The following is a 12,360-nucleotide window of genomic DNA, read 5'->3' on the forward strand; positions in this document are numbered from 1 at the left end:
AACAGCTGAGAAGTATCCCTTCTTCTCGTTATATCAAAATGAATATACTCATTAACTCTGGGCAAATAAGTTATTTGTAATACTCCACTTGTATAAATAATTCTGGGATGAACATCTTATATATACATCTTTGACTAGGAGCTATCATACTGGTAGTACTCCTGGCTCTTTTAAGGCTTGTGAAAATACTAATACTAATCATCTCTGTCCGTCCAAGGTGCTTTTGAGGAAGGGCTACTCAGTACGGTTGCACTGTCATCGGCACCATTTTCTACACTTAGGCACATTCCAATCCCCCTTGTAAAATTATGTTTGGGTGTGTGTGTTGTTTTAAGTACATTTCTTGAAAATAGCATGTGTTTTCATTTTCCATTTTACCCTAATTTCAGAGCCTTTAAGGGTACTCAGTATTTTATATCACTTATCATAACTCATGTATTATATAGTCTGTCATTGTATTTTATGCTCTTTCATGTTCCTGGGTCTTTCCTTTTTATCCCGATTTTTACTGCATGACATGAACTTACCTGGCTTTGTTTTTCAGTGACTTTAAAGGTATATAGTCTGTTTTAAATTGTGATTGTAAAACTTATGTTTACAAAGGTATTTCATAAGAAGAACGTCCTTTCCTCAGATTGATTGGAAGCATTATGTTTGTCATGGAAAATTATTCTGTTTGCTTTCAAGTCATTTGTATGTTGCAGGGAGCTGCTACTCTTTATAGTAGCTGTGCTCTCTCCCGGACCCCACATGTGGTAGCTGTTGTAGTCTCTTCTTTCCAACCTGCTGATGATTCTTTTTGCCAGAGAAGATGAAAGAGAAAAACTAGGCACTAACATTTATTGAGTGTCTTCAGTACAACATCCATTTGCATAGATTACCTCATTTAATCTTAGTATTAATTCTGTGAGATAATGATCATTGTGATCATTTTATAGGTGAGGGAACTGAAGTTAAAAGGCATAGTTTGTTCATTTAAACTTCCTTAGGAAGTGATAGAATCAGGTTGAAACTTGGTTAGTTAATTCAACAAATACTTATTTAGTGCTACTCTATAGGCACCGTCTTATCCCTTAGGATATATGAGTGAATAAAATATATGAAGATTCTCTGCCTTTATGGATCTGAGGTCAGGGTGCCAGAGTAGTTGGGTCTTTAGTGAGGGCCTTCTTCCTGGTTATGCCTCACATGGCCTTCCTTGGTGTGTGCATGCAGAGAGAGAGAGAGAGGGAGAATCTGTGTCTCTTCCCGCTTTTATAAGGGCATTAATCCCATCACTCCATCCTCATGAGCTCATCTAACCCTAATTATCTCACAGTGGCTGCACCTCAAACAGCATCACATTAAGGATTAGGGCTTTAACTCATGAATTTTGAGGGGACACAAACATTCAGTCCATAGCAAAGGACACAAACATTCAGTCCGTAGCAAACTCTAAAACTTATTTTATGTCACACTATGCTACTAATGTGTAATTCAAAATACATTATTATTGGATTACTCCCTCTCTTCACCAAACTGGGGGCTTGCCCTTCTGTGTTTCTTGTTGCTGAGCATGTAAAATCCCGCTTCTCTCATAAAGAGAGAGTGAATCTTTTATTTGCTTTTGTATTTTCACATGCTTCACCTCATTCAGAACTTCAGCTTTCTTTCCAGTATTTTTACAAGGCTTTACCTCTCCCATTATATTCACTATGTTTTTCAGCGAATTTTCACATTATTTAAGTATTTTATTTGATCGTGCATGTGCTTTTGAAGAATTGCATGTAAATGGAATTTTTGTGAATAACAGCAAACTTTGAATGAAAATTTGGTATTATAAAAGAATTCCATTTCATTTTTATTTTTGAGTATGCCTCACATCTTCTCGGTTAATTTAATATTTTAAATTATTGGGCTGTTTAATGTCTGTTGAGTCAGGTGGCAATGTCGCAGAGCTTACATGAAGAAAATGTGAAGTATTTTTAATTGGAAATAAAGAACTGGAATAGTGGATAACGAACTTCCGCTTAGGACGCTTAAAGCAGTGTTAACCTTTTACTTCACACATGGGTCCAGATTGAAGGGATCACTGGTGAGACGTGTCTTGTGCTATTTATGCCATATACTAAAAAGATGCCCTCTGGATCAAGGCACTTTGTTTAAGAGGTTTAACGTGAAATTGTTAATACACTGAATTATGGGGAGAAAGATACTGTTTCCAGGGAGTTGTGTCTTTAGAGATGTTTAAAAATATAGTAGCTGGGGGAAGGGAGAGTGGTTGGGATGCAGAGGACACACATTAAATGCAAACAACTCTTGGAACTATAATACATTTTCTTTACCTTTTACCTTGGATGTTAAGTTCCATTTATTTCCAGAGCACTTTTGTTCTTAAGCCTGTCAGCATATACTTGATAATAGGAATTTGCATATTGTATTTTGTGTAAGTGATAACTTGGTGTATCTTCAGACTTTTCAGCATAATGTGATTGGTATCTTTGGGTCTTTTCTAGGTTTGTGACTTGGCTTTTAGCCTGAAGAAAATGCTGATCCGACACAAGATGACTCATAATCCTAATCGTCCACTGGCAGAATGCCAGTTTTGCCATAAGAAGTTTACAAGGAATGACTACCTCAAAGTGCACATGGACAATATCCATGGAGAGGCTGACAGCTAATGGTAGCTGTAAAGGAATTAAGCCATTCAGAAGGGCTCCTAATACGAAAGCCAGATTTCTCTCAGCTGATTAGCATAGCAGAAGTAGCGAAAAGTAATTCACTGGTCTCATAGTTCTTACTTGCCTACCTTTAGAGTCTGTAGATACATATGCAAAAAAAAAAAAAAAATCCTACTTCTGTCAAGAAGTGGTACAAATGGAAAAAAATAACTTTGTAGCCTTCCAAAATACTACTTGTGTTATGTCTTATAAAAATGGAAAAAGGAGCCATGGCTCTTCTTGGCCATCTCTCTATAGTGAAGTTTATTAACATACTCCGTATTAGGCATTTTTTATTGTTATCCTTGTGTGTGTGTGTGTGTGTGTGTGTCTGTGTGTGTGTGCATTTGTGATGCTGGTTATTGCAACTGGTTATTACTAGTTTAGCCAGAAAGAGATTAAGATTTCCAAGATATTTCACTGCAGATAAAGGATAAGGGGCAAGAGTTTGCAAAGTCTCAAACATGATAACAGGATAAAACTTGCTAAAACTTGCTAAAACAGGCCAAAAGTTGATCTTAGTTAATAAATAGCTCCTTATAACAGATCAGTTTAAAATAAAGAGGTATTTAAGAACTGAAACATTGATTGAAATGTTGCGCATTTTAGACAATTCTCAGGAAACATTATTTCCTCTCATCAGTCATAGGCTGACATTCATGGTCTAGATAAGATCAACACAAAAACTGACCATAACACTTAAATATTTATCAGGCTGATCCTCCTGAATTTATACTAGCGAGCTTTGGAAATTAACAATATATAAATATATGTAACGAAAAATGGAAACAAAATAGGTTCTCATTATCTGTTGACTGACAGGGTAACAGGACAGTAGGTGTATTACAATATTAGTCATGATACACCTGGACCTTTACCCTCTCATTTCATCAAAGTGCACAGAACATATTAGTGCAGACATAACAGAGTCCTCAGAGCATTAACATTCTGTTTCACAAAAGACATTTTTCAGAATCTTGGCAGTAGATGATTCTGAAACACTTCTGAATTACTCTCAATCCTATATAATTAGGAATCCAGAATAAAAAACATAAACCTGGCAATTGTTACGATTGAAATTATCACTGATGCTTAAGGGGAATTGAAGCAAGAAGCATAATTTCTTCCTTTAGGTTATATTTCAGTTAAATACTTGAGAGCAACATACAATGAATAGCTTGTTTTGGGAGAAGAGAAGATAAAATGTAATAGTGTTGTCAAAGCAGTGTAGAAGAATCCAAAAACCAGAAAAAAATTAAAATGAAGCCCAATTCATGAACTTTCCTATTTGGAGACCATTCAAAAGAGAGAGGAAGTATAATTTTAAGGAAGTTTTTTAGTTTTACTGATTTCTGGAGAAAGGTTACCTGAAGACACTTCTTTGAAGTCAGGAATCTTGTTTTAGAATTATATTTATGCTCAGTTGCAGTTTTAAAAAGAAACATAAAGATTCGTTATAGATGTTTTAAACTCTGTGAAAATACTAAATTTGAGACTCGCCAGAGACAATTTTTAAAAATATAAATGCCCAGATGATAATTTAGAAGATATCTAATAAGTATGGCTATATGTAGCATCTGTTCTGAAATTATAGACTGTATTTTATACAAATAGATTTTGGTCTTGTTTCTTCTCACTGTGTCATTTGTTTCAGTAGTATATTTTTAGATCTAAAGTGTTTTCAATTTAACATGACAGTGTGCTTAATATCATTTGAATATAAAAGGACAGCTGTAAAATTTAGTAGTGTGTATTATTTAAACACGATCTACTCATTGCTTTGGATGCCGCCTTCTCTGTATGGGATGCTTCATAGCCCGATTATGTGATGAATGTGAAACTTGAAAGGAAGCCAAATACCAATTTTGTATAATCTCAGTGACTCACAATTTACAGGGCTGCTGAGGAAATTACCCTCAAAACCATGTCATGTCCATGCTGCGGAGTGAGCTGATGACGATGAGGTGCTGGACCTGATCAGGCTGAAGGTTTGTAGTCAAGCGAAACTTTAGAAAATGGTGTGGAGAGACCTACGGTACATCATCCTTTCTTTTGAAAGCACTGAAACCAAAACAGGTCCTTAAAAGACTCTTTGCGTGCTGTCACCTTTTATCCAAAAGATGATTGATTATTTATAAGCATTTCAGATATATTAGTATTTGTATCCTGGAACTTTTAAATCACTTAGCAATAACAAAAAGATAAGAAGTGATTTGGTTTAATTGAGAAATTAAGAGCATGAATAAGACAATCATAGAGGGAAAGACTTAGAGGCAAGCTGGAGTGCAGGTACTCACTTGGAAGTATCTTTCTCTTCTTTTCTGCTGTAGAAGGTTATGGCTCCTGTACTATCCTGGGAAAAGGCCAAACTCTTACCCTGAAGTCAGGCCTAAATAATTTTGAAAGGTATTCAATAATACAGGTAGGTTCAGATATGCTTTTATATCTTTGTATATTAATATTCAAGATATTTGTATATCTAGAATTTCTTTTTGCTTTACAATCACTGGCTTCTATTATTTTTTTTCCATTCCCTTTTTTTTTTTTTTGGTCGGGGGAGGTAGTTGTTGGCTATACCGAACACTCTGTTGATTAATAATCATGATTAACAGTTGCAGCATAAACGTATTCATTGGTGATTCATTCCTGGGTTTACACAGGATAGTTAAAATGCTACTTCTAAGAAACACTTTCTATATCCATTGTGTGTGTGTGTGTGTGTGTGTGTGTGTGCAGAGGATCACTTTTATGAAATGCTTATATGCAAATACATTACTTTGTTCAAAACTCTTCTGACCTATTTGGCAGCCAACTCATTGGATAAGTGTGAATATGGATCACAGAAGGTCTTATAACCTTAGGTTTTGCATTCAATTTTATGTGCTGCTGCCTCTCCCAAAGCTGAAAGGGAGGGAGGAAAAGAGGATAGGTACTGGAAATATTCATTTTTTCCTTCACAAATCTAAATGTTGCTTGTGAAAACTCATCTTGGGGTTGTGAATATATGGAGATGGGTAGGTAGGAGGAAATGTGTCTATTTAAAACCCTAAGATTTTATCATTAATAATGAGGTTTATTTGCATGTACATATATAAATGCAGTATTTGTGAATATAGCAGAAATTCAATAGCATTTTTATTTTGTCTATAAGCTATATAATCACTACCACAGTTGGTGTTAGCATTGTATTTTACTACAGGACTGTAACTAGCAGAGTTCTATCGTAAAATCCAAGTGAACATTTTAAAGTTGTTTTTGATGAAGAAAACATAATTTCCATTACTCCCAGACCTCCTGTTTTATAGTTTATTTCTAAGCATTTCTAGATCTGGAAAGTATCTCTACAGTTAAGCCGAGTTGATTTCAGGGCCACAAGAGAGAACACTGTCTTTAATTCTCATCTCATTCTTGGTCAAACGTAAACACCGTGTGAAAAGCAACATTACTACTAATAAAAGAAACTTGACTTATAATATTATTTCTGATATTCACAAATATAATTTAAGGATGATTAAAGTTATGGCTAATGTTTCAGGTGTTCCTTTTTTTAAAAGTGGTGTTTCATCATTTTGCTGTTGTCTCAATCTTGTGAGGTTTCCCTGATACAAAAAAAATCATCATGGTGATTCTCCAAGTAGCAGATTTAGAAAGGATACATTCATTTAACTTTGATCTGTCAGAATTCATTTAACTAGCTGAGGCACTAGTTCTTTGGAATTTTCATAGCCTTAACTATCTTGGGCTCAAAACTGTGTTATCACTGCTGGTTGTTAATTTGTTGTATGACAGAATAAAAAACTAACTCTGGAGCCTTCAGTCTGGGCCATGTCAGAATATTCTAGATTTCCTAGGCCCATGGACTAGTACAGAATGCAAAGGGGATCTCGTCCCAGAATGGTGCTGCTGTTCCAGTGTCAAAGTTTACTTTCTACGTTTTTTAAAAAAAATGCTTAACACAATACTGTAAAACAGCATATATAAAAATGTTTATATTTGTTACAAAATAGGCTTCCTAAATACTTGGTATATTTAACTTCCTAACCCTGCAAACATTTAGGCACTTAGAGTAAGTTTTTATGCCACCTTGGCATATTCCATAGCAAAAGGAAACTAAGATTTTAGGTAATATTGACCATTCTTGTGCTGAAAATTGAGAAGGGACATGGGACCACTGAAATTTGATGATCTAAATTAATGTAAAGGAGTTTATATAGAATATCACTGTTTCTGACAAGAAACACTGTAGACTTACTAGGAATTAATTACGTAGTAAGCACACACACACAACACGCATTTGCCTCTGCAAAATAATATAAAAATGAAAAGAATTCCAGCTTGTCGTGGACACCTCATTTTAAAATTTTGTCTTCTTGGAGAACATCAAATAATGCTCTATTCCTTAAAGTTAATTTCATGTGACATCTTTTACATAATGTTTTGACTGGCATTCCTTTTCCCCCCATTCTTCTACTACAGACTGTTCTTAGAGTATATGTACATTTTGGATGTGTTTCTAATAAAGGACTTACGGTAAGATTTCACCTTTTTATCCTCTGAAATTGCTGTGTGCTTTTCATTCTGTGATGATGAATCTGTCCTGCCTTTTCTAGTCTCATCTAGCCTTCATATGGCACACTGGGCTTGTATTGGAGTCTGTACTTAGGGAGAAGTTTTTTCTTTACACCTAACATATGAAATTCATCGTCACCAATGTGTAAATCTGATAAAAGCCTGACATTGCAGACATAATTCAAGACCCTCCTTTGTATGGTTCTTGCTGACCCATGGTAGCTGCTGATGCACAACTTGCAGCAAAAGAGATTTCCTGAAAAAGTATTCCCGGGGCTTTGATACCATGGCCGCAAGTATAACTGCTGAAATCTGAATGGATACACCACCATTATTGGGATTTAGTTGTTGAAACAATACGTCCTTTGTTCATTTTTTAATATTTGATAAAGCAACCCATCAAAAGGGAAGTACGTTGACCTCCAACTCGATATTTGTTTTTCCTTTCTAAAGTAAGTATTAGCACCTGGAGAGCTGAAACTGTCTTTGATGAACAAAAGAAAGTCTGAAGCTAATTTTAATGAAATTGAAGCAAACCGTACAGTTTCCTATGCTAAGTAGGAACATGAAAGCATGGGGAACAAAATCACACTTAATTGATTCTAAAACTTTTATTTAAATTGGCAAATTGATGAGTCTTTTATTGAATATTACATATAGTAATTAGAAATTCTGAAAAATTAAATTTTGTGGAAATTAACCAGTCACTACTTTTGACTGTCTTAAATCTAGTTTTATTATTGAAATGTAGGAAATCTTCTGACGTTACTTTCTGGTAGTCAGGTTTAGCACATCATAACTGTTCGCAGGTCACGTTCTACCTGGTAAATACACCACTTTCTCCAGAATGTAACAAAGTAAAGCAGTGTCCAGTGCAACACCCTTCAGCGTCACTTTCAGCCTTTTCTGCTCTTCTCACGTGGAATCCATTTCTTGTGCAGTTTCAGCTGCTGCATAACTTCGTGTAGTCTCCAGTTTCACCGTCAGCTGGGTCCTGAGAGTGACAAGTTGGTATTGTTCCCAGACTCAAATTATGATATTTAGGATATTAAGTTGTATCCTTTCTGTCCTGACTATAAAATATGAAATTGGGGCAGACGAATTTAGTTGATTAAGGTATTATTAGACTAAGTATGTGAGTTGAGCCAATTGGCTTTATACTGAGAAACACTATTCCATAGTTTTCTAAGTTGCAGATCTTACCCCTAATTGTGCCGGCTCTGTAAAGGGCATGCGTCTTGTTTCGACTACAGATACTGAGAGGGAGTCAGGAGGATAAAAGAGGAATTCCACATGTGTGTCCTACAGACGGGAGTACAACAATACCCTTCTAAAAATGGGTAGGTTCGAATTAAAATTCCAGGTAAGAGTATTGCAATGTAAGAACTCAAATGTCTTTCCTAAGGCTTATATAAAGTTTAGATCAACCCTCCATCTCATGCCTTCTCTTTCTTCTCTTACTGGAGATCAATCACATCACACTTATACAACACCACTCTGAGTCTGAGTTTTATACATATGTAGAAAAAGATGGGATCTTCTAAACGTCTGACACATTAAGTACTCCTTTAAAGGAGTTATTTATAACTTATGTACCTACCTATGATGGTGCATATTTATATTGACATTCAATGAGTAAGTTAAAACCAATGTTCAGTTAGACCAAAATTAGCTGAGTCAGAAAAATAAGGAAAATATATTTTGGGGAGGGGGACAAAAGTCATTGAATTTGAGATGAGTGTTACATATAGTTAATAATTAGAGACAAATTTTCCACAGCTTATTTAAGTATTAAATTAATAGCATATTTCCACATTTCATGTATATTTCACCTTCTTTATAAATAATATTAGCTTGTTTCCTGGATGGTCTATTGCAAATGCACACACATATCATGGGAATTTAAAATACACATACAAAATTGAAATGAACAGTACATAACCAAATTTCATGTTTTAATCAGACAATAAGATAATAAGTTACAGCCACAAAATACCCTATACACTCCTGCTTTGAGTGAGGAAGTACTTTAACAAAGGTATAGTGTAACAAATCACTGAGAATTTAGTTACAAAATATATTTTACCTGAAATTCGAAGTTATACAAATCCACAATTCTCTCATACTTAAAAAGAGGGAAGGAAAGAGGAAAGGAGAAGGGAAGGGAGAAAGGATAGAAAGAAAGGGATTAAACCTATTTTAGACAAGGAAAAAAATCAAGAGGTGAAAACAACTGTTTTCCCATTTGAAAGGGAAGGATGGACATAAGAAAAAGGGTTGAAGGATCATAAATTTGGAAAGATGATAAACTAACATTTATCAGCTGAATTATGTCAACTTCCTTAACAGTAAAATGGCTTTATTAGTATCTGCTTGTTGGTTTTGTTGTGAGAAGTAAGTCAGAAAATGCATATATTTCTGCAAAGGGTGCCTGGCATCCTAACTGGAGTTCAAATAAATAATATTACCCTAGTATTCCTCCAGGTAAATCCCTTATATATATGCTATTCAGAAACTTCCACTACTCCCCAACATTCCAGCTCATACCTTGAAGCAAACTTGTCACAAGCCAAATTAGACAAGTTTTAAATTGTGTATCACTGACATAATTATGGTGACAGAAGCATTTCATTTAGGGATGTTTTCGAAAATTCTTAAATACTATGTCAGTTTAGAATATCATACTTTTAGAAATGACCTGTTCTTTTAACTTAAGCATAAAAATAAGATTTTTGTTAATTCCTGGATTATCAGGTATTTTTTTGTTCTGCTTAAACTACATTTTACTATTATCTTAAAGCACAATCTAATCAATAATTTTGATTTTATACTTGAGCTACCTACCTCTCCACTAACAAAGTAGTAGTACCCAAGTGTTCAAAGGGGAACAACCCTATTATATTGTTCATATTTTAAATGCCATAGCTCACACCAAAATGAAACTCTGCTATAATATCAAGTGACAAAAACTGGGTGATTCCATATAAATTTTAGGATTATTCTAGTTCTGTGAAAAATACCATGAGTAATTTGATAAGAATCACATTAAATCTGTAGATTGCTTTCGGTAGTATGGCCATTTTAACAATATTCTTCCAGTCCAAGGGCATGGGATATCTTTCCATTTCTTTGAGTCATCTTCAATTTCCTTTATTAATGTTTTATAGTTCTCAGTGTATAAATCTTTCACCTCCTTAGTCAGCTTTATTCCTAAGTATTTTACTTACAGGGGTGGGATTTTAAAAGGTATTGTTTTTTACATTCCCTTTCTGATATCTCATTGTTAGTGTAAAGAAAGTCAACCGATTTCTGCATGTTAATCTTGTGTCCTGCTACCCTGTTGAATTTACCAGTTCTAGTAGTTTTTGTGTGGAGTTTTTAGGGTTCTCTCTCTATAGTATCATGTCATCTGTATAAAATGACAATTTTATCTCTTCCCTTCCAATTTGAATACCATTTATTTCTTTTTCTTGTCTGATTGCTGTGGCTAGGACTTCCAATACTATGTTGAGTGGAAGTGATGAGACTGGGCATCCCTGTCTTGTTCCAGATTTTAGTAAGAAGGCTGTCAGCTTTTCACCATTGACTGTGATGTTAGCTGTGGGTTTGTCATAAATAGCTTTTATTATGTTGAGATATGGTCTCTCTATACTTCCTTTGGTAAGAATTTTTATCATGAATAGATGTTGAGTTCTATCAAATGCTTTTTCTGCATCTATTGAGATGAACATGTGATTTTTGTCTTTTGTTTAGGTGGTGTATCACACTGACTGATTTGCAGATGTTGAACCATCCTTGTGAATGTGGGATGAATCCCACTTGATCATGGTGTATGATATTTTTTATGTGTTGTTGGATTCGGTTTCCTAATATTTTGTTGAGAATTTTTGCATCTATATTCATCAAAGATATTGGCCTCTAATTTTTTTGGTGGTGTCTTTGGTTTTGGTATCAGGGTGATGGTGGCTTCATAGAATGTCTTTGGGAGTGTTCCCTCCTCTTCAGTTTTTTGGAAGAGTTTGAGAAGGATTGGTATAAGTTCTTTCTATGTTTGGTAGAATTCATCTGTGAAGCCATCTGGTCCTGGAGTTTTGTTTGTAGAGAATTTTGAAATTACAGATTCTATTTCACTTCTAGTGATTGGTCTGTTCAAAATATCTGTATCTGGGGCTTCCCAGGTGGCGCAGTGGTTGAGAGTCCACCTGCCGATGCAGGGGACACGGTTCGTGCCCCGGTCCGGGAAGATCCCACATGCTGCGGAGCGGCTGGGCCTGTGAGCCATGGCTGCTGAGCCTGCGTGTCTGGAGCCTGTGCTCCGCAACGGGAGAGGCCCGTGTACCGCAAAAAGAAAAACAAAAAGTATCTGTTTCTTCCTGATTCAATTTTGGTGGGCTCTGTGTTTCTAGAAACCTGTCCATTTCTTCTAGGTTGTCAAATTTGTTGGCATATAAATTGTTCATAGTAGTCCCTTATGATGTTTTCTATTTCTCGTTATCAGTTATTATGTTCCTTTTTCATTTCTTACTTTATTTGGATTCCCTCTCTTTTCTTGGTAAGCATGGCCAGAGTTTGTCAATCTTCTTTACTCTTTCAAAGAACCAGCTCTTGGCTTTATTGATTTTTTCTATTTTTTAAAATCTATTTTATTTATTTCCTCTTTTCTGATTTTAGGTTTTGTTTGTTCTTCTTTTTCTAATTCTTTTAAGTGGTAGGTTAGGTTGTTTACTTGAGATTTTTCTTGTTTTTTGAGGAAGGCCTCTATTGCTATGAACTTCCAAGAACTGCTTGCGCTGCAACCCATAGATTTTTGTATGGTTGTGTTTTCATTGTCATTTGTCTCAGGGTATCTTTTAATTTCTTCTTTGATTTCATTGTTGACCCATTGGTTTTTCAGTAGCATGTTGTTTAGTCTCCATGTAATTGTTTTTCTTTTCTCATTTCTTGTTCTGCGGTTGATACCTAGTTTCATGCCATTGTGTTCAGAAAAGATGCTTGAGATAATTTCTGTACTCTTAAATTTGTTGAGTCCTGTTTTGTTCCCTGGTATGTGGTCAGTCTTAGAGAACGTTCCATGTGCACTTGAAAAGAATGT

The 12,360-nt window shown here is 35.2% G+C and overlaps 1 protein-coding gene across 1 annotated transcript in view; it reads left to right on the top strand.

The window, feature by feature from the left end:
- The window catches only part of PRDM5 (PR/SET domain 5), a 225,177-nt gene extending 217,962 nt beyond the window's left edge, over positions 1–7,215 (top strand). Inside the window, 1 exon segment of the mRNA XM_089911548.1 lies at positions 2,496–7,215. Coding sequence (XP_089767674.1) covers positions 2,496–2,660 — 165 coding nt within the window. The 3' untranslated portion in view covers positions 2,661–7,215.
- Positions 7,216–12,360: the final 5,145 nt, after the last annotated feature.

Source organism: Delphinapterus leucas, chromosome 5, assembly GCF_059928025.1.
Source record: "Delphinapterus leucas isolate spDelLeu-1000000601 "Yukka" chromosome 5, BTC_Dleu_Yukka2, whole genome shotgun sequence".
In the NCBI taxonomy this organism is placed as follows: Eukaryota; Metazoa; Chordata; class Mammalia; order Artiodactyla; family Monodontidae; genus Delphinapterus; species Delphinapterus leucas.